General features: G+C 33.0%; 1 protein-coding gene across 1 annotated transcript; it reads left to right on the top strand.

Annotated features, from left to right (window-relative positions):
- Positions 1 to 2747: 2747 nt before the first annotated feature.
- LOC140047809 (interferon-induced very large GTPase 1-like) lies at positions 2748 to 6194 on the top strand. The gene has a single exon (XM_072092843.1). It carries the CDS (start codon positions 2748 to 2750, stop codon positions 6192 to 6194), a length of 3447 nt encoding a protein of 1148 aa, XP_071948944.1.
- The last annotated feature ends 18789 nt before the right edge of the window (positions 6195 to 24983 follow it).

Below are 24983 nucleotides of genomic sequence, written 5' to 3' on the forward strand. Positions count from 1 at the left end.
TTCCGGGTTTAAGATAAGTTCACCTTGCAACAACCTGGTTTCAAATGTTTTCTCTCTTTTATACACAAGGGAGAAGTTAAAATAATAGATTTGACCCTAAAGGTGACTGGAAACTGGCACTTTCCATCAATCAATACAGTGTCCCTTTGGAAGACGAAAAAAAAATCAGGTAGTAGGACTGGAGCTTAAGTTTGCCATTAGTCCGCATAGCCATTTCAGTTTTTTGTTTATTTTAAAACATACCGCGCGTGTGTGAAGGTACAGTATATAAATAATAGGAATTATACTGCAAATTAATAAAGATCAAATTAAATATACGCCATAACGAATCAGAATATATTGTGGGGAATAGTATTATATAATTACATAGGGACATTTGATGATAAGACATTTTTCGAGTGAAATCCTGATAGCTGAGTTTTATTGAGTAAGCTTGCAGGAATAACTGTAGGCTATCTTCCTGTGTCCCGTTAGGACCGAGATGTCTGCCCATGTTGCAAGCCGTAATGTATTCTTTCTTGGGCCCACTCTGTTACGGCAGTTAGTTTCAAAAGATGGTTAAATTAAATAATGTATTAATAATTATTAGGATGGTATTCATTTGAATAAACGCCTCTCCAATAAAACATCACTTTGAATAATAACCCCCCCCCCCCAAACCCAACTATCTAATAAACGTCCATCCACATATTTATAATAACACAATTATACTATTTGTAGTAGAATTCACCGCACTGTTATCTACAATTTACAAGCATTTGTTATTCTTCTTTAGCACTGTTCATATCTATTAGAGGATTTCATTTGATTATCAATGTTACCATATTATTAAAACTAAAATATTTAACATATATCCCTCGAATAAGCACCTCCCTCAAATGACCTCCGCCTCCCAAAAGGGCCCTACCAAACAATAAAAACTATACTTTAACATTTTATTAATCACCTAAAACACTGTGAAACAAACTAGTTTAGTTTTACGAATGTCAAGCATTTTCAATATTAATGGTAACCGACAGAAAACGTATAAGGAGAACATTATCATTCCGAGAACCATCGTCTACACTTCCTAGAGGAGGAGCAAGCGAAGCGAGTTCACCCTCTAGTAATACTTAATTAATACTGTACTAATTGATTTGACCAAAATCTAATCAAACTAGCCTTGAGCCTAGGCTAGTAGGCCTATGTACTAAATTGTATGAATCAAAATATGAATGAATTATCTTGGCCTAACTAGTTATATGTATATATATTTATACAAGATGTTATTTTTTAAAGGTTTTGAACAACTGAATTCAAAAACTGAAAGTACACCAACACCGCGGAAGACCGAATTATCGACTGTAAAGTAAGTTAATATATGGAAATTATTTACATTTTGTTACAGATTTTTTATGTTGGAGATTACCGGTATCATATTATATTTAACACTTTCGTTAAACTTCCAGAACTTTAGATAAAAAGGAAGACAACATTGGCATACACCAGCAGATAGTTGAACACCTAGGACTAAATAAATATTATCCCAGAAAACTAACTCGTGAAGATGTATTTGTAGTCTCCAAAAATGTGATTACACCTGAGGAACTAAATGATGATCCAAGTAAAATACCATGGTACATGTTGCAAAATCTTATAATGTGCAACTACGAAGGAAGATGTTTTGATTTAGAAGAAAATGAATCATTTTCACTTTTTTCTCTTCTACAAGAAAAATCAAATTACAGTAAAAAAAACAGTAAAGTAAATCCAATTGACGCACTAGTGGCTGTTTTCATGTGTTGCGACAATTTTTTAAGACAAATTTTGATTGAAAAATTGTCGATGTGTCAGTTAGCTATTCCATTACTTATGCCAGTTACAGACGTACCTAACAAAAAATGGGAACTGATAGTGTGGGGAATGAGCACAATCACAAAGAAATGGAAAACGAGATCAGGTATGTCTTGTGAACGATCAATGGTAGTAGAACGTTTACCAATTGTGTCTGCTTTGCGATTAGGAAGACCTAAGATATCCAAATCTAAAGTTATCAACTGTGTCATTAATGAGCAGAAACATGATACTTTTTTTAACTATGAATGCAAAGGTGGAAATTTCGAGCGAAAATTATCAAATGGTTTATTAGAAATGGCGTGGTACCTTCCTACGCAAAAGGGTCCTTTCTCGGAGGCACTATCTTTCATAAATTTGCGAGGAAATGCATCTGATTTCCAAATTCAGACACAATTTTTGTCTGAGATATCACTGGTCACTATTGCATTTGTTTCCTGTGCTGATTTTAATGTTAATAACGCCACGTTGTTTAAGTCACTGTACAGACAAATGGGTCACATAATTTTTATCTTAGATGGTATTCCTGGAGAAGGTTTAGGAAAGGTCTTGCGTGAAATTCAAGAAAATGTTAAAGATATGAACAAACAGGTACGATATATTAAGTCATTAAACAAAAATGAACTTAAAATAAGCGCAGAAATTTGGAAACTGCTTGTATCTAATTTTGAAGGAAGTAACCGTAAAATTGTTGGCCTACATGATAGGAGTGTCGAGGCATGCATTAAGGTAGTAGACAAACTAAATTTCCACGTTGACGAATTTGATTGTTCACATGAAGCAAAAAACAAAGTTGGCATGTTACTTAAGATTGTCAAAAAAGAGGGGAAACAAAAGGAACTACCCTTGCAAATGGTAACAGTAGAAATTGGAGAAAAAAAAAAGAGCAGCATCGGCTACTAGGAAAAGGAAGTATGCAAAATGAGGTGTATGTTGAAAAGGTAAAGAAAGAAATATACGACTTACGCTGTTGGCAATCAAGTCTACACAGGGAACGCAGCGAACGCAGTGAAAGCACGTATATGTTATTTAAAGAGTCATTCAAGTACAAGACTATTGAAAGAAAATACTTCTTTGGATTTGTTAAGATAATGGCCGATAGATATAGTATTCAAAAGCTACAGCCAATACGTGAAGAGTACATAAAGAAATGGAATGAATTGTGTGACCACAAAAAAGACAAACCAGAAACATCTAATCCACCATTGTACACAATGAAAGATAAACTTGATGAACTTGAACAGAAACTATCTCGTGAATCTGTAGGATTAGAACATTTCACTAGAGAAATTGGACAGGATTACGAAATTTTTTCAGATTTGAAACTGCCAACAAACGAATTTGACAGTGATCACTTACCAGAAGTTACTGCTGAGATGTTGCTACATGGATACCCCATTGAGCTGATGGATGGTGATGCAGTTCATGTGCCTATTGCTTGGATTGAAGCCGTGTTCAACTCTCTTAAAGACACCATTGGCAAGAAAAAACTGTTTGTGTTATCTGTACTAGGCATTCAAAGTAGCGGAAAATCAACCATGTTAAACGCCATGTTTGGTTTACAATTTTCCGTTAGCGCTGGCAGATGTACCAAGGGTATATTTGCTCAGCTGGTATCATTAGATAACAGTTTAAGAGAAGAAACACAATGTGACTACATTCTGGTGGTTAATACAAAGGGGTTGCGCTCTCCTGAATTTGCCAGTATTCAACAAGACACCAGTCGTGACAATGAACTAGCCACACTTGTGATTGGTTTGGGTGATCTCACCATAATAAATATTATGGGAGAAAACCCAACATACATGCAAGACACACTTCAAATTGCTGTCCATGCTTTTATGAAAATGGAAAATGTTAATATTAAACCGAGTTGCTTATTTGTACACCAAAACGTCACTGATGTTACAGCAACTGATAAAACTACGGAACAAAAAAGGAGTATGCGAGAAATGTTGGATAAAATTACAAAAATTGCTGCGGCCGAAGAGAATTGCAGTAAAAAATCATTTTCTGATGTCATCAACTTTCAAGAAAACAAACATATTATGTACATTTCCAGTCTTTGGCAAGGAGATCCACCGATGGCTCCACCTAATCCTGGTTACAGCAAATGCATTCTTCAAGTAAAGAAGCAAGTCTTGGAAATCATGAAGGATTGCAAACCTAAACGTATTGATGAGTTTCCAACATTGCTGCGCGATCTTTGGAAAGCAATATTATGTCAACATTTTGTAATCAGTTTTAAAAATTCTCTTGAGATTCAAACATTTAATGCTTTGAATGTTGAATATGTGAAGCATGCCCGTACATTGAGAAGAAGTGCACTGGAATACAGCTACGGACTTCAAATTGAATGTGAGAAACTCACGGCAGACGAGATGAAAAAAGATGGACAACGAATCCTGGAAAGTTACGTACATAAATTAGAGAAAGATTTTCACGGATTTAAATCAAGCATGGCACATTATTTTAGAAAAGAACCAAAAGCATGTCAATGGAAATTTAAAATAGACATTCAAGTCAGTGGTCTATGTGAGGAAATAAAAGCTGAACTAAATGACGCATTTACATCTTTTAAGAATAAAATTACTGGAAGAGCTAAATTCGATGTCGATATTAAAAGGTACAAAACAGGTATCTATGAAAAAGCTAAGACGCTTGCCGACAAGTACCGAAATCAACAACTACCTGAGGTACAACTTAAAAAAGAATTCGCTACAAACTGGGAAACGTGGGTTTCAGACATACCAGGTGGTGATGAACACGTAGATGTACACAAGTCTTTTCCAGAGATTGCTGACAAATGTTTCTTAGAAAACGATAAATCGGAAGTTACAAGTATATTGCAGTCTAAGAACTTTGATACTGGCGTACTTGAAACGGATTTGTCTTTCGATACCAATCGCCCGGTTGAACAAAATAAAGCAATAAAAGTTGCTAAATCATTATTTAGTAAATTTGTGTTCGGTGGCAGTAAAGCACATGTGAATAACGCTAATAGTATTAAACAAAGCATTGTAGAGAAATTTAAAACAAAAATCACAAAGCTTGAACAGAGCGGAAGAAGTTACACTGTACAACAAGGATGCGACCTTCTTAGCGACTTAGCAAATGAAATAGGAAAAATAGAAATAGATGAGAAAGTTCACGTTACCGCGAAAGGAAAGATTCGAATAGCCTTGTGTAATTACAAGGTTAAACTCTTACCCATTTTGGCAAAGATGCAGGAACACTACAAACGCGAAAATGACCCGAGAATATACATGGAGTGTCAAAAAGAAGGATTGTGGCAAATGTTCAAAGAAGAATGTGAAGATCTGCACATAATTGTTAAAGTGGCGTCGGCTACATCTCGATGGATTTCAAGTGCTATTAAAACAGCTCTTCCAGAGAAATGCAAACGTGGAGTAATTGACAAACTGAAAACCAACAAAGGTTTTTCTAGCAAGATGTCTCTCCATGCATGGATGCTGGTTGAAATAGCAGAAAAGGGCGATTTCCAATCATTTGAGAAGTACTTATCTGATCCAATAAAATGCATCAAAACGTTCACATCTGAACAAATAGAGAAAATGTGTTTTCAGAAGAATGATAAAATCAGTAGTTCTGTAATACAAGATATATATCATAATAAAGTTCAGGACATATTAAATGGATTAAAGGAAGCTATCCGTACATTAAGTGCGAAAGGTTCCATCACAATGAAATTATGGTGGCCAACCTTTCTTAGACACATTGATAAAGAGTTATGCGTCAAAACGGACATTATGTTTTTTGATGAGGACAGAGATCTGGATTTGAAAAGCCTTAGCGATACACTGTTATCGGAATTAAACAAAGTTGAAGATAAAATAATTAATGCATATGACGACAGAATAGTCAATGAAATAAGCAAATCTTGCTGTGAGTTCTTTACAGCTAATCTACTAGCTTGTCAGGAGGTGTGTCCATTTTGTAAAGCACTATGCGATCTTAATGGCCCACATGATCACCATCGGACAGATTGTCACAAACCGAAAGGGGTTGCCGGATATAGGTGGAAGAAGTCTGAAAAACTCAATTCAGATATATGCACAACTGCACTATTGTCTGATTATAGTTTTAGGAATCAACATACGAATGATGAATACATTAACTACAGAAACTATAGGCCTAGAAGTGTAAATGACTACTACGCATCGTGGAAAATTGAACCACTGGGATGCGAGGCAGAGACGTTCTGGAAATGGTTCATGGCAACATACAATACTGAACTTGCTGAACACCACAATGCTAAAGAGGCTGATATCCCAGCCGGATGGAATGATATTACAATGGAAGAAGCGAAGGATGATATGAAAAAATGGTACGACATTTAAATAACCAACATGTATTGATCGATTGGTAAATTCCGACTATTCCTCTATAGTCCATGGGATTTAGCTAAAAAATGACCCTTTTCTCACACAAATTGCAAGAAAAGGTTTTTTTGATGAAATGTGTTCTTTAGACCCTACTGAACACATTTATCAACGTTAGGACATTTTTCGACAACGGGAAGTAGCCTAATTTGCATAATTAAAAATGGCCGCCATTTTTAATAACGTACTCTGTATCTTGGAAACCGCTAGTCACAGATACTTAATTATGGTGTCAAAATCGTTAGAATATATGTTTTCATATTCACTTTATTGAAAAAGTTTGTCCAAAAATGAATGGAAGTGTTATTTCTAACATTATTGACCTTTGACATTGAATTCTCATATCTCAGCAACCACTAATCGGAGATATACAAATTAGGGCTTGAATTGTTCAGAAACTACACATTTATATCCAGTCTAATGGCATGTTTTTGCAAAAAATGGCGGATTCTAACATTATTGACCTTTGACCTTGATTTATCATATCTTAGCAACCACTAATCTGAGAAACACACAATATGGCTCAAACTGTTCAAAAACTACATATTTATATTTAGTCTAATGGCATGTTTTTGCAAAAAATTGCCGATTCTAACATTATTTACCTTTGAACTTTGCACTACATAAAATCGCATAACTTTGAAAATATTGTACATATGAAATTATTTTTAGTGTCAAATTGTTCAAAACATACATGTTTCTATAGAGTCCAATGACACATTATGTCAAATAATGGCCTATTGTATGGTTATTAACATTTGAACTATATTTGAAAAGGATTTAAACCCGGAATCTTCTTCATGTGGACATCCATTAAAACATGTGATTTTGGCACTCTAAAATGTAAGAGTTGTAACGTTGACTTATTATGTTTAGTTTAAAGTAGGCCATGGTACATTAAATTTATAAGCATAAACTATTGCATTCATCCAAAAACTGCCTACAAGTTTACACGTTTGTTTATTTTTAATTATGCAAATTAGGCTACTTCCTGTTGTCGAAAAATGTCCTAACGTTGATAAATGTGTTCAGTAGGGTCTAAAGAACACATTTCATCAAAAAAACCTTTTCTTGCAATTTGTGTGAGTTAAAAGTCTAAATCCCATGGACTACTAGGCTCTATTGGACGTGCACCTCTATGGTACCAACTTCATTATTGTGTATACATTTTTGTACGGTACAGTGACATGTAGGATATCCATGACATTTTGAATATTACTCTTTTTGTATAATAACAGCAATTTTGGAAGATTGTCTAATAACATTACAAAATCATTCATGTCATTTATACTGACGTTCCGCAAACTATGGGCCGTGGCCCAAATTTGGGAAGCGAAACACTTTTGAAGGGTCGCGGAGTGGCTTATGGAATTGTGAAAACAAACATGATTTGATGTTGCTGAAAATTCTTGATGTGCGCCTCGTTACCATAAAAAAAAATACAATGCAGTTTTTTGGGACCTAAAATGTTCTGAGGCTGAGGTGTCACGGACTTTCATTACCTTCATGTCGTTGATGCTGCTTGGGCCGCAGGTTGGTCCCGAGATGAGGATTTTAGCCCGCGAGATAAAAAGTTTGCGGAACGCTGATTTTTACAGTATCATACATTGAATTTTACAATAAATCCAGAATACATAATCCTATTAATAAAGGTGTTATATCAATGTTTACTTATTATGAGAGTTTTTAATTTTAATTTAATAAGACAACGACACAGTAACAGAACAATTCAATATATAATGTGACGGCATATCCATACGTTTTAATTTGATCATTGTCAATTATATTTTTCATTAAAACAATAATAAACCTACTTTGTAATAATTATTCAGTGATGAATGTTTTCAGTAATATTACTGTGCAAATTGTGTAATATTAAGTAATGTTAGCCTTATATATTACATTGCAACATCGTCTATAGTAAACCTTTTTCGCATATAAAAAGAGAAACAGTCATTTTGCTGTTACCACTACTCAAATTTAAATGTATATTTTAATTATTTTTTATTAATAAATGAATGAATGTATGAATATTTTGTTTAAATACAACATTGTAAATTTAGAATTAGATTTGCTTTATTAGGAAATAGTTACCTCAGCTTGAGATAGAAGAATATTTTCAAAATTATTGTTTCACATATAATTGTGTAACAATCATTCACCCACATTATTAAATCCCTCTTATATTACTATTATCCACACTCGTACGTTGTATCCCTCGTATATTACTATTATACACACTCGTACGTTGTATCCCTCGTATATTACTATTATCCACACTCGTACGTTGTATCCCTCGTATATTACTATTATCCACACTCGTACGTTGTATCCACTCGTATATTACTATTATCCACACTCGTACGTTGTATCCCTCGTATATTACTATTATCCACACTCGTACGTTGTATCCCTCGTATATTACTATTATCCACATTCGTACGTTGTATCCCTCTTATATTACTATTATCCACACTCGTACGTTGTATCCCTCGTATATTACTATTATCCACACTCGTACGTTGTATCCCTCGTATATTACTATTATCCACACTCGTACGTTGTATCCCTCGTATATTACTATTATCTATACTCGTACGTTGTATCCACTCGTATATTACTATTATACACACTCGTCGTACGTTGTATCCCTCGTATATTACTATTATCCACACTCGTACGTTGTATCCCTCGTATATTACTATTATCCACACTCGTACGTTGTATCCCTCGTATATTACTATTATCCACACTCGTACGTTGTATCCCTCGTATATTACTATTATCTATACTCGTACGTTGTATCCCTCGTATATTACTATTATCCACACTCGTACGTTGTATCCCTCGTATATTACTATTATCCACACTCGTACGTTGTATCCCTCGTATATTACTATTATCTACACTCGTACGTTGTATCCCTCGTATATTACTATTATCCATACTCGTACGTTGTATCCACTCGTATATTACTATTATCCACACTCGTACGTTGTATCCTTCGTATATAAAGCTTGGTTCCCACTAGAACGTAACGCAAGGACGTAAACGCAATTTAAGCTTGGTTCCCACTAGCGACGCAACGCAAGGACGTAACGCAACGCAAGTGAATTGACCAATCACAAGCGATGGCTTATTGGCTTGTGATTGCTAACTGGTATGACTTCGCTTGTCATTGGTTAAAACGCTTGCGTTGCATTTACGTCCTTGCGTTACGTTCTAGTGGGAACCAAGCTTACCTATTATCCACACTCGTACGTTGTATTCCTCGTATATTACTATTATCTATACTCGTACGTTGTATCCCTCGTATATTACTATTATCCACACTCGTACGTTGTATCCCTCGTATATTACTATTATCCACACTCGTACGTTGTATCCCTCGTATATTACTATTATCTATACTCGTACGTTGTATCCCTCGTATATTACTATTATCCACACTCGTACGTTGTATCCCTCGTATATTACTATTATCCACACTCGTACGTTGTATCCCTCGTATATTACTATTATCTACACTCGTACGTTGTATCCCTCGTATATTACTATTATCCATACTCGTACGTTGTATCCACTCGTATATTACTATTATCCACACTCGTACGTTGTATCCTTCGTATATAAAGCTTGGTTCCCACTAGAACGTAACGCAAGGACGTAAACGCAATTTAAGCTTGGTTCCCACTAGCGACGCAACGCAAGGACGTAACGCAACGCAAGTGAATTGACCAATCACAAGCGATGGCTTATTGGCTTGTGATTGCTAACTGGTATGACTTCGCTTGTCATTGGTTAAAACGCTTGCGTTGCATTTACGTCCTTGCGTTACGTTCTAGTGGGAACCAAGCTTACCTATTATCCACACTCGTACGTTGTATTCCTCGTATATTACTATTATCCACACTCGTACGTTGTATCCACTCGTATATTACTATTATCCACACTCGTACGTTGTATTCCTCGTATATTACTATTATCCACACTCGTACGTTGTATCCCTCGTATATTACTATTATCCACACTCGTACGTTGTATTCCTCGTATATTACTATTATCCACACTCGTACGTTGTATCCCTCGTATATTACTATTATCCACACTCGTACGTTGTATCCCTCGTATATTACTATTATCCACACTCGTACGTTGTATTCCTCGTATATTACTATTATCCACACTCGTACGTTGTATTCCTCGTATATTACTATTATCCACACTCGTACGTTGTATCCCTCGTATATTACTATTATCCACACTCGTACGTTGTATCCCTCGTATATTACTATTATCCACACTCGTACGTTGTATTCCTCGTATATTACTATTATCCACACTCGTACGTTGTATCCCTCGTATATTACTATTATCCACACTCGTACGTTGTATTCCTCGTATATTACTATTATCCACACTCGTACGTTGTATCCCTCGTATATTACTATTATCCACACTCGTACGTTGTATTCCTCGTATATTACTATTATCTATACTCGTACGTTGTATTCCTCGTATATTACTATTATCCACACTCGTACGTTGTATCCCTCGTATATTACTATTATCTATACTCGTACGTTGTATTCCTCGTATATTACTATTATCTATACTCGTACGTTGTATTCCTCGTATATTACTATTATCCACACTCGTACGTTGTATCCCTCGTATATTACTATTATCTATACTCGTACGTTGTATCCCTCGTATATTACTATTATCTATACTCGTACGTTGTATCCCTCGTATATTACTATTATCCACACTCGTACGTTGTATCCCTCGTATATTACTATTATCTATACTCGTACGTTGTATCCCTCGTATATTACTATTATCTATACTCGTACGTTGTATCCCTCGTATATTACTATTATCCACACTCGTACGTTGTATCCCTCGTATATTACTATTATCTATACTCGTACGTTGTATCCCTCGTATATTACTATTATCCACACTCGTACGTTGTATCCCTCGTATATTACTATTATCTATACTCGTACGTTGTATCCCTCGTATATTACTATTATCCACACTCGTACGTTGTATCCCTCGTATATTACTATTATCCACACTCGTACGTTGTATCCCTCGTATATTACTATTATCTATACTCGTACGTTATATCCCTCGTATATTACTATTATCCACACTCGTACGTTGTATCCCTCGTATATTACTATTATCCACACTCGTACGTTGTATCCCTCGTATATTACTATTATCCACACTCGTACGTTGTATCCCTCGTATATTACTATTATCCACACTCGTACGTTGTATCCCTCGTATATTACTATTATCCACACTCGTACGTTGTATCCCTCGTATATTACTATTATCCACACTCGTACGTTGTATCCCTCGTATATTACTATTATCCACACTCGTACGTTGTATCCCTCGTATATTACTATTATCTATACTCGTACGTTGTATCCCTCGTATATTACTATTATCCACACTCGTACGTTGTATCCCTCGTATATTACTATTATCTATACTCGTACGTTGTATTCCTCGTATATTACTATTATCTATACTCGTACGTTGTATCCCTCGTATATTACTATTATCCACACTCGTACGTTGTATCCCTCGTATATTACTATTATCTATACTCGTACGTTGTATCCACTCGCAATTATCCATTCACATTTATTGTATCAATTCGTATATCATTAGCATTAGTTAACTTGCCGTGGTGAATTAACAAAATAGTTTTCAATTTTGTTGTTACCTTTGATTAACATAATTTGATTTCATTTCGTTGTTTTTTCTTATAAATTTCGTAATTAGGCCTACTATTTTTGTAAAGGCTAATATAGGTCTAGTTGCATTTCATTATGATATTGTACTCTTATTGTTAATTTATACCTACATATTCTAGATTACCTATTATTATTGTATAATAATTATTCTTGTCATTTAATGTGTTAATTTAGTAGTGTTTGTGTAATGTTTACAAGTTTGTAGTAGACCTATATACGTTTAATTCTCTGTTTAGAAATGTTAATTTTAATGACTTTGAAAAAAATAAGTAACAATTTTTAACTATTTTTGAGAAATGTTTGCAATTAGTTAAGCTTTGCCAGTTTATTGAAGAATTTATGAACAATAATTATATTACATTGTATTACTGTTTCCTCGTGAGATCGCTTATAGTTGATCTTGCCACAGGTCTCTAGTTATTGTTTGTTATTTTACGTAGCGCCATCAGCGGGAGTTTTTTTTTTAAATATAGTATAGTTATGGCACGCCATTTATGCCAAAATGGTTTTCTTTTTTTATTAATAATTAAGCCGAATTGCCGTACGTCTAAAACCTAGACTAGAGATCACTGTTTTACTCCGCCTCTGGTGTATCATCATAGCAGCCAGTATATTACTATATTCAAATTTGCATGTATGTATGTATGATTAATTAATCGAAAATACTGTAGGTAGTTTAGGAGATGTGTTAATATTACTGCGTGTACTGCTGGGCATATAGGTTCAAATTAGTGGTAAAAGCCAATTAAATAGTCAATAATTGTATAAACTAAGTAAATTTGTTTGGTTTGAAAAATAAATAATGCTTTTAGAATTAGAATCACGTTCTGTGTGTGCTTTATTGGTTTATTGTGTTAGTATGAAGCAGTAAGTAGTGAAGAGACCAAAAAAACGATGAAGATACTGAAATGTATAAATTACTATACATTTATATCTTAATAGATAAATACAAAGTCACGGATTTAAAGTGTTACGATGTTAATTATGACGACGAGAGTGTACATTTGTGTGAAATTGTATGTATGTTGGGTTAAAACAGGGTGACCAGCGATGAAAAACTAGGCGGCAGATAAAAATTAGGCCAGACGATGCTAGACAAAATTATGCCTAATCTCCACCAAAGAAACCATAGAAAATAAGGGAAATATGCTTGGCAAATGGATTTATGCCAGATTATGCTAGATTTTCGAAAATTATTTCTAGAATTAATGCTAGGTGGATCAAAATGATGCTAGTTAACATAATTATGCTAGATTTGCTCGCTATGAATTAAAATCAAAACTATATGTGTTTACATTATCGCATGAATGCTTGTTTTGTCCAAACCTAAATAATTCGGTACAATAAAGAATTCTCCTGACGAGACATACTTATTTCTTAAACCTAGTCTCATTTGATTGGCTGTTTGAATGATGTGTATATTTGCTAAACTTTGATTGGTGCCTCTTCTATCCTCTTACATATCTATAAACTTTACTGTCTGCTAACTTTACACTGCAATAACCTAAGTATGATCTGTGTAATGATCTTCTATCTAATACAACTTTTGGGGGATTTTCGTAATGATGATAATAATACATATGTCAATCGGTGTGTAATCAGCGACAACCATACATTAACACAGAAATTATCACATATTTTGAACAAATCAAACAACGCAACCAGCATTGTTACAACGTCTGCAGAAGTTGACACAAGTTTGTTAGTGTGTTTGTGTTCAGGTTCTAATCAGCCAGAGTAAAACATACACGCAATATAATTTCAATACATATCAACTTTATACAGATATATTTGCTGAGTTTTCGGTCGCCGATAGTCTGTTTTCTTCTAATCAACCAACATCATTACAAAACATTCCAAAGACGGCCAAGACGAATTCATATAATTCTTTTATTCAAAATTTTGTAGGCCTAAGATAGGCTTATATATATTTTAAAATATATGATCATAAACAATAATCGTATACTAGCTATTGGTTATTTGGTTTTAAAAATAAATTGTGAATTATAATCACGTTCTTTGTGTAATTTCTTGGTTTATTGTGTTAGTATGAAGCATTAAGTATAGTGAGAAGACATAGAGATTAAATAAATAAATAATTTCTCTATGCTTGTAAATATATATTTCGATCTTACGACAACAATGACGACGACAATAATGCAGACAACATTAAAACTAAACCTTAAAAAAAAACAAATGTGCCTGACAAAATAATTCCAAACGAAACGTGATGTGTGACGACTAAAACAAATCAACGGGATGGCTTTCACCACTTTATTTAAGAAAAGTCACTGAAACTAATTTGAACATGACGATAAATAGAACGCTATAGAAGAAAATAATGCTGAGGGGAAGAAGGGGAGGGGGTGAATTATAATCCTTTTAAAAGTTTAAAATGAAGAGTGGAAAAAAAGTGAAAAAAACCAGCGAAAAAAAATCGTAAACAACTGCTGGATTTGAAGGCTTTGTCAATCACCTTTGAAGTTGATTTTAATATGACATGTGAGTATACAGTTCACCACAACTCAACATAGTACATTAAGTGCAGGAGAAGAATTTACGGTATCTCTACTGTTGTTAAGTCGTAACACCGTAGTATATTTTGTGGTGGTTGGTGCATGTCCATAAGTGTTATACATTTTGTCTGAACTGTTATGTTGGCTTTTTTAAAATAAAACAAACTCATTCTGGGTTTAAACGATTGTTTTATTATCACATGAATGCTTATTCACGTGCTTCCAACATGAAACAGTTAAAGACATTATAATTAACTTAATAATGGGTGCTGATGCTAGCAAACACATTCTCATTTGATTGGCTGATTGAATGACGTGTAATTATTTGCTGCAATCTGATTGGCTTGGCTTTTTTTCGCTAGAATCATTGACATTAGAGATTACTGTCTGTTAACATGACACTGCAATTAACAAGTTATAACTTGTGTAATTCTCCGAGAAAAACTTTTGGGTGGATTTCTTGTAATTACACCCAATCTGGGTGTAATCAGACGCTACACCTACACCCACGGCTAATAAGCAAACATTAACACAGAAATTCAACGTTATAACATTTGGAACAAATCAAACAAAGCAACCAGCATTGTTGCAAAACATACGAATTCGTATCAGTTTTGCAATCGAAGAAAACGTTCATCACGGGTTGATATAATATTCAAAATCTACCAACTTTATACAGACTTTAATATTTTTTGTTCACCAAAAATTAATGATAACTCAACCAAAGTATAATCAACAAACATCATTACAAAGCATCAAGAAGTTACCGAAAGTTTTTTTTATCAGTCCTATAGTTCTGATTATACGACGCAAATTGTTATTGAGAATGTGCTTTTAATCTCCCTCAGTAACTGTGCTTTCTTAAAAGAAATAACCATGACGAAAACACTTACCCAATCTACAAAAAAATCCATTTAGACAGACATTCACCCTTCCAAAAGGAAAATGAAATGTGGGTTTGGTTCTTAAAATTACAATCAAAATTAATATGTACAGAATTATTAAGGATCTTAAGATCAAGGTAAACATTTAGCTGAATTGATTGGCTTAGTTTCGTGAGAGATCAAAACGCACAAAACAATGATGGAACCTTTCTATACAATTGACATGAACCAAGCTAATTGTTATAATTAACAGAACCGAAATCAAGAGAAGGTCGAATTAACGTCTGATAAAGAGAAATGTTGGTTTGGGGTGAAGATCTTTACAGTTTCTACACATGAGTCCCAACATACGGTTTACCTTTTAACGGGTTCGTTAACATGAACAGACAAATTATGTTTAGATTCAACATAAACCCTAAGAACTTTTTGGTTTTCCATCCTGTAATTGGCGAGTTACTCGCTGTTGGATGAGTATGAAGAAGAAGAAGAAGAAGAAAAAAAGAAGGGTTTACAAAGTCGCTAAACTGTCGGCCTTAGATACTATAACTGCTGCTTGCTTTAGCTTATGAATGAGTAGTCCTCATGGGACGTAGCTGGCTATAGCAGCAGCGGGAAAAATAATAAGACCTTTCTTAAGAGTAATACCTACGATTTTACACTTCTCGGGGTTGAGTTCCAATCCAATTAATTTCGATTGGCTTTCTTCTAGGTGAAAGTATGACGCCTAAGCGATGCCTATAATTTTGTGCAATCCAACAAGTTTGACATTAACATGTCATTAAATTGTAAAGTGAAATTAAGTCAAATCGAAGCAAATTACTTTATATTTACAGTATTCTTTTCAACATCACATCTTAGTATGACTTCTACGCTGAAATAACAAGTTCTTCGATATTCTGTTTTTTGTAATGATATATGTCAATTTAACTGTAACAGCGACAATCTGTTTTACAACGTTATACTAATCAACGTTTTTACTAGCTAGTTAACTAACTAAAGTTTTACGATGTTAAGACAACAATAACAATAACATTGACAGATAAACCTTTAAAAAGATGAAAACACAATCCAACTTAAAAAATAACAACAAACGAAACAACGAAATAAAGTGACGACTCAGAAAATACCATCGGGATGTTATATTATAACACTTCACTGACACTAAATTGAACATGATAATAAAGAGAACGCTAAAGAAGAAAACAATGTTATGGTTAAGTGGGTTTTGGTGTGTTATACTCCTTTTAAATGGTCGAAAGGGAGAGTAAAAAGGGGAGTGGAAATGAAGGGGAAGAAAACCAGAGAAAAAAGATTAGACAATTGTAGAGTTTGAAAGCTTTGACTATCACATTTAACGTTGAGTTGAATTGAATACGCCATGAGATACAGTTAACCACAACTCAATTTTAAAGTCGTAATACCGTAGAATGACGAGAAAGAAGGATAAGGTTAGTATGTATAGTGTACATTTATTGTGTAAAATGTTATGTTATTTATATGATGATATGATTATATTTCATGAATTTTGCCCAAAATGAAATAGTTAAAGAAAATAATTCACTTGACGATGTGTGTTGATATTTTAGCAAACCTATATTCTCATTTGATTGGCTGCTTGAATGACATGTAAATTTGCTGCAATTTGATTGGCTTGCCTTTTTTTTCGCTGAATCAGTGACATTTGTAATTACTGTCTATGGACGTTAATGACCTGCGTGATGATCTTCTATCAAGAAAAACTTTTGGATGATTGTTGTAATGATAATAATTATGTCAACACCTACACCTAAGGATTTAAATTTCATTTCATTTCATTTATTTCACTTTATAAATATATAAATATAAAGTGGAGGAGCCTAAAAGAAAGCAAAGCTTGTGGTGAATAGGCTCCTCAAAACAAAACAAATAAAATATAAATAAAAATCAAACCTAACACAGAAATGCAACGTTATCCCATTGGAACAAATCAAACAAAGCAACCAGCATTGTTACAAAGCATGCAGAAGTTGACAAAATGTTTGTTGGTCAGATTCTAATCAGCCAGAGTAAAAGCAAACATTAGCTATAACACAAAACCTATCAACTTTATACACATATGATTTTGAACATATTGAAAGAGTTTTCAACGAAAGATTACTCGTATCTTTGTTGCCATAGTTAATCAACCTCAACCAACATCATTACAAAGCATCCACAAATTCGCTGAAAACAAATTTATATCAATCTTTATCTATTAGTAACACAGAAATAATTCAGTAAAAAAAGCATCACCAGAAGGTGTATTGTATGTATGCTGGATTGCTTCAGCAAACATACTCAATTGAATTATCGTGTTTTGTATTATTAACTGTATTGTGCAGTAAAATATAGAAACGTTGTCAAATCACCGATGAGTGAGGCAATTACTGTCCCGGGTCGTTTTTGCTTCGCTGCAAATCGTTGTCCTTTTAGTGTGTGTCCGATCGTACTAAAACATACCGTAACTGTAATTTTACAAAGAAATTGTTGTGTATACTTTTTAAAGTTTACATATATAAAAAGAACTTTAAAGCTGAGCAACCTAAATATATGGCAAGCCTCAGCTGTCTGAAGTATTCAAAATATTATATTATTATATCATTTTTTTATTATATTATATATTGTATTGTAATAAATTATATGTTTTGCATTATATTACTTGGTTTTAGCATTATATTATATCTATTTCTAATATATTATGTGAAAAATGTAACAAATTATTGACTTTTTGTATTATATTATTTGGTTTTAGCATTATATTATGAACATTTAATATTATATTATTAATAAAATACATTATATTATAATATAATTGTATTATATCAAACGCATTTACTTTACTTTATAACACTAGATGGTACGCTCGCTTCGCTCGCGTACCATCTAGGTCGTGCCCACAGATGGTTATCGAATACATAATAATTTCAGTGTTAAAAAACTGACGATTTCAAATGTACGTACAATAATACATGTCGTTTACACAGGAACGAATACATAGACACTGATTTATGTACTCAACAAAAATTAGCACCCTGGGAATTACTTCCGAAAGAGAAACTTGTCAAAAAATGAGACCAATTGTTTAAGTCAAATTTAAACAAACTTAATTTGTGTTTTGAAATAATAATGTAACATTAGGGTTGAGGGATGGGGAAGAGGATGGGTGCAAAGAGGAACAATTTTTAAATATATTCTTTATCCATTTAGTAACAAAATATTAATTGTTTTCATGTTTTAAAAATAATATACCACTAAACACAGTAAAACATTGCGATGTAATACTTTGTTGAAACTATCAGTATCACTGTCCTAGTAGATTGAAATAGCAGTACATGTAACGATACATCACTACGACGTGTATGTTTATATAATGTAAAACAATTTGTGAAAACCACCTCTATTCGGGGAAAATCATAAAGTCGATTTAATCGTCAATAAATATTAAATTATCTAACTCAACTGAATTAGTAGGCCTAATGGTTTTCAATTGTTTCTTAGAGCCAAGTCATACTTAAGTTGGTTCCTACCCTACCCACCAAAGTTGTTTTGCGTTTATGATGCACCGTAGGCATATCAAGCTCTACAATACGGGGCGCCGTTTGGGACATTGCTAATTTTGTCAAAATATTACAATTTTGTCTACACATAATTAATTTTGTCAATACAAAATTCATTTTGCCAACACAAAATTCATTTTGTATTGACAAAATTCATTTTGTGTTGACAAAATGTATTCTGTGTGGACAAAATTCATTTTGTCTCGCCAAAATTAATTCTGTGTAAACAAAAGTCATTCTGTGTAGACAAAATTAATTCTGTGTTGACAAAATTAATTTTGTGTAGACAAAATTCATTCTGTAACAACAAAAATCATTTTGTGGCGACAAAATTCATTCTGTAACGAAAATTCTGTGTAGACAAAATTCATTTTGTGGCGACAAAATGTATTCTGTGTAGACAAAATTTATTCTGTGTAGACAAAATTTATTCTGTGTAGACAAAATTCATTCTGTGTAGAAAAAAATTCATTTTGTCGCGACAAAATGAATTTTGTTAGCCTAGCCTACTCAAGCGTGGGACAAAACGTTTTTTAAAACATTTTGTCCCACGCTTGAGTAGGCTCGGTTTTAACATTTAAATTAGAAGGCGGAGTTTAAACTTGAAAAGGGCAAGACAGGGTGAAGCTATAAATGATGACAGCGCGCGAATCTTTGACATTTGTTATTGGTTCAGTTATTATGGCTGAGCATGCCTCCGTCTCTATTGCTATCATATTAATCTATTTTATAATATCAGGGACCCCTGAAAATATCAGATATGATCAGTATTCATACTTTGACAATTTAATATCTACGTCGTCAGTAATAATTATTATTATAATGTATTCTATATTAAAAAATCGGAAAATGGTTTTTATAGAGCCCTGTAAAATTGTAGTAATGGGGCTATTTAAAATTTTGTCGTTTAAAATATTATTTATTATTCTTATAAAATGTATATACTTTATTTTAAAATTAAAGATGTATTGTCTCCCAAAATCATGAAAAATAAAGATTTTTAAAATCGGACTTTGAATAGGCCATTATGCAGTTTTAATGAAGTTGTTCACTTCCATAAGAAAAAAGAACGGGGAAAAATGATTTCACCTATAAAAAGACAAAATAAACAGTTAAATTACCCAAAAACTCATTGGCTTCCAGACAATTTGACCATTTTTTGCTTTAAATTACATTTTTTTCAGGTAAATAATTTTTTTTCAGACCTAATTTTTTGTGAAAGTGAATAACTATTATGTGACATTAAAATAACATATTCAACAAAAAGATTAAAAAAAACATTTTTTCAGGGGACAATCTTTAAGATAATAATAGTCATTGCAGAAATAATGATGCTGAAAGCTGTCCGTTATTTGAAAAAAAAACATTTAACACATTGACTGCCAAGGCATTTTCCGTAATTTCTGTCCCAGTGCCAAGTCCCGTTTACATATTAAATTACAGTTTGAAAGTGTAACATCTGGTCACAGACTATCATGATGTCATTCAAAATACGATGGCGGGAAAAACCGTTGAGACGTATAAATACGTCACTGGCAATGGTCCAACAATTTTATTGACTTTGCCAGGAACGTAAATATACGTCGGGGATTTTCCGCGCTAAAATCGGTCAAACCTATCATCGAGAGATAAAAACAGTAAACCACACTGAATCATTTCATCCTTTATTATTTTTATTTACTATTAGCGCAATTTATGACATGTTTGAGATGATTATATTGAGTGTGAGGGCGCCATCGTATCAACCATATTCAATGCATGAGGGAATAAACACAAACAAACATATGACATTTATTTTTAGATTATCGTTTACGTACATCATTCATAAACTGCCATGCGATAATTCCTGTTCCAATCACCACTGCCAGCGATTCTACATACAATACAAAAGTGCTACGATTTTGACGTAGTATTACGTCTTGGCAAGTAGCGACACGCAATTTTTGACGTATAAATACGCCGTGGCAGTGAACGTGTTGTTAAAGAACTGACTACAAAAGATTGCTCACGTTAGTTTTATATAACAGTCATCCACCCTGCGAAACCTAATAACCTTTAACCTACAGTAGTAAGTAGGCCAGGTAGCCTACGTTGGCTAGGTTACAGGACTGATTGCCCATAAAACATTCGATGTATAAATATCAACACCCCAGACAGTGTAATAATGACCTTTCCAGACCGAAAACCATTCTGCCCGAAATTACGATACTCTCTCGATACAATTCCATATTTTATTAGTGGAAATGCATTTTTATTTAACATCAATCTTATCAAGCCAGCCAAAGACTGAATACGTACATTAAAAGTACAAAGAACAATGTAAACCTATAAACAATTATTTGCAATTAGCAATGTATAATAAATAAAATCAATCATGGAGAAGGTGGAAAGATTATATACACTGCCATGGGAATGGATACTTGAGAGGCGCCATATGTCAGTTGTGTGAACACCCATTATAACTATTTGGTCAAAGTTGAATTATATCTTTCGAGGGTGTAAATATATAATAATATGCAACCGAGAGTAAAATTAAATTTAACTTTTTAACGACAATTTGCAATATCATAATCTATGGCGTACCAAAGTGTCATTTATTTAGGCAACTAAAATATCTTAGTTTTTAATAGATGTAGTTAGTTTATCTTAGGTTCCAATAGAGATATATCCCTGTTTATAACCAAGATATCTTTTCAATAAAGATATCTCTATTATTCCAATTAGAGACAATTAATATATGTCTTAAGAGATATTTCATAGTTTTGTTCCCTTGAGTTAGGCCTATTAGCAATTTAGTATTCCTATCAAATAAACTTGGTAGGCCTATAGACGACGCAATTCCCATGAGAATAAATAGGCCTATACTAACTATTATATTAAAATAAATGTATTAACTAAAATCATTTCATTACTACTCAACTTATCAGATGTTATCGTAAATAGTGTTGTCATTTTCTTAATCAATATTATCGGTATCGATATAAATCTTCAACCCTCTTTAATATTTATTACCAAAATTGGTAGGCATATAGGGCTACGTGTTATACATCAGTATAAACTGTACTTATACTCGACGCAAAGTATTCAAGTTCCATATTAGACTGAAATGAATTTTGTCTACACAGAATGAATTTTGTCTACACAGAATGAATTTTGTCTACACAGAATAATTTTTGTCTATACAGAATACATTTTGTCGCCACAAAATGAATTTTGTCCACACAGAATTAATTTTGTCTACACAGAATTAATTTTGTCCACACAGAATTAATTTTGTCGAGACAAAATGAAGTTTGTCAAGACAAAATTAATTTTGTCCACACAGAATAAATTTTGTCAACACAAAATGAATTTTGTGTTGAACAAAATGAATTTTGTATTGACAAAATTAATTATGTGTAGACAAAATTGTAATATTTCGACAAAATTAGCAATGTCCCATACGGCGCCCCGTACTACTATGTCTTTACAACGCTACTCATGCCAGTGAGAGGGAAGGGTGATGATATGGGTGGTTTAACTGCAATAATAAAGATTTGTACATACTATACGGCGACTGAAACCATTATCCGTCTAAAAAATTTATATCCAACCTCTGCAGCACAGATTGAAAAAAAAATGGATCCAATTTCTGTTATGAGTATAGAGTAATTTCCTTTACGACGCCTGAGGGAATAGACACTTGTGGAACGACACAGAGATTGGAATGTTCCATTCATTGCAAATCAATACATTTGTATAAACGTATATTAAATCTATCAAAATAGTATTTTTTTAAGAAAATCGGCCTGTCTTCAACATTATGATACTGTACTCGAGCTGTTCAACGGGTTTTCAGCTATTAAAAACAATTATCGTAGGAGGAGATAGGAAAATGCGAAGCCTCCTCGCATTTTTGTGGCGGGTATTTTTCAAGATGGACATCCATTAGACAGTGTATACCACGATCGGAAAACACCCCTATTTGGGGCTAATCGTTGAACCTAAATTCGTTTTAATCGTCAATAACTAATTATCTAACATAATTTAATTAGTAAACAGGGTTACATCAGGTGGTTAAAATCAGTACCGAAAGTACGAACCAACTTTATATACCATCGAGTAAAAATTCTAAAAGTAAGGTGCGATTTACCGAATTTTGCCCTTACGTAAATTTATATATAGATACAATGAAACGTCATCTTGTAAATTTATAGAGGCGGATAAATCTTATTGGGACAATGCATGCTGGAAAGTAGGCCTACTTATGATGTTTATACTGATCACGTAATATTCATGAAAGGAATGAATATAATGATAAGAGCAAACAGGTTTTTAAATTGAAATTCAGTGATTGATTAAAAAGCAGTAAATCAGTTATTATAACTATTATACTACTATAACTATAAAAATGTTCCCAGGTCAGACAAATTATCTCTGATTTTACTTTCGTATTCTGTGACTATTTACTAAAATACAAAAACACAGCGTCGGTTACTAACGAAAAAAATAAACCGTGTAATCACAGTCAACTCTTCGAAATCCGGACTCTCTAAAAACACAACTTTCTGGCCAACCTCAAGCTAAAAAATGTTCTTATGATTCATAAGTATATAATATTGCAATTACATTTGAAATGTGTTGGGAATGAAGAGATAATAATTAAGTGATCCGAAATCTCTTTGCTTCCGCCAACACACGTTACATCCTTTACCACCAATCTCAACTGGGTTGGTATCGGTAACAAGTTCTTCTTGAATATACGCTTCATTCTTTCTAATGCTTTACTTTCATCGCGTTGTTTATGACAATACATTGAATCTGTATCTATTTTTCGACTGACTGGCCACTTCTTTATAACAAGGCCATATACATGGCTGCAGTTGCGTGCTCAAGTTAGTGTTTACCGACCGACCGACATATTGAGATGTAGAGTCGCGTTGCACGCGACTACTAATGTAACAACAATCAATAAAGAACACACACACAGAACGGTATTCTAAAAGCGCATTTTATTGTGCAAACAAAATCACCAAATAATTTGAATTATAATAATTTATATGACAAATGAGTATTTATGTTATTAAACAGCAAAAGTAACATATTGATTCGACTAAAACTATTATTATTATTATTAAATTAATTATTAAAATCAGAAGAAAAAAATAATATTAATACCAATTACTGATATATAATTTGAGAATTCTTTTAAAACATGTGTTCCATTTCTTTATTTTCAGTTTCTTTCATTTTATTTCAACTGAACTTTTTCGGTGGAACATCTAGTGTTAATTAATGGTCAACATTGTTTTTAAAGCAATACAAGCAACGGTATTTTTAAATGATATTTATCTATGGACTAAAGTAATTTTATTACAAGGAACGCAATAATGATTATTATATTTTAAAAATATACACACAAGTATAATGTACTGCCTCCTGACACTGAGGCCCAGTACAGCATATAATACACAGGAATCTCATAATGGTGGTCCCAAGAGATCAAATTGTAATCAGGTCAAAATTATTTACATGATACCATTAGTAATAATAGACTAGTATTGGGATTGTTATATAATTATATTTTCTAGAATAAACAAGAACAGCTTAACTAAAACCTTATAATTAATAATAAGCCATATAATTGTTAATTTAAAAAAACAGAGTGAAAATTAAACTAAAAAGCAAATTGTTGAGTACACAAACTTAAAGCTACTAAATCAAAGATTATTTAAATATTATTTTAAAAATGTATACCCTTGAATTCAAAATGTTTCCCATTTTATATAACTAAAAAAACAAAAGTAAAACTGTAGGCCTATACATAATGCAAGATTAGAATTGTATTGAATTTTTAAAATGTTGTATTCGGGAATAAACCAGAAAAGCTTAACTAAAACGTACAAATATTAGTCTCAAACTTAAATCTAAAACTAAACTAGAAAGCAAATTATGAACTAAAACTTAACGAAATTGTGTTTTCTAGTTTATTAGATTTAAAAAGAATTATTGT

The sequence above is a fragment of the Antedon mediterranea genome, chromosome 4 (assembly GCF_964355755.1).
Source record: "Antedon mediterranea chromosome 4, ecAntMedi1.1, whole genome shotgun sequence".
In the NCBI taxonomy this organism is placed as follows: Eukaryota; Metazoa; Echinodermata; class Crinoidea; order Comatulida; family Antedonidae; genus Antedon; species Antedon mediterranea.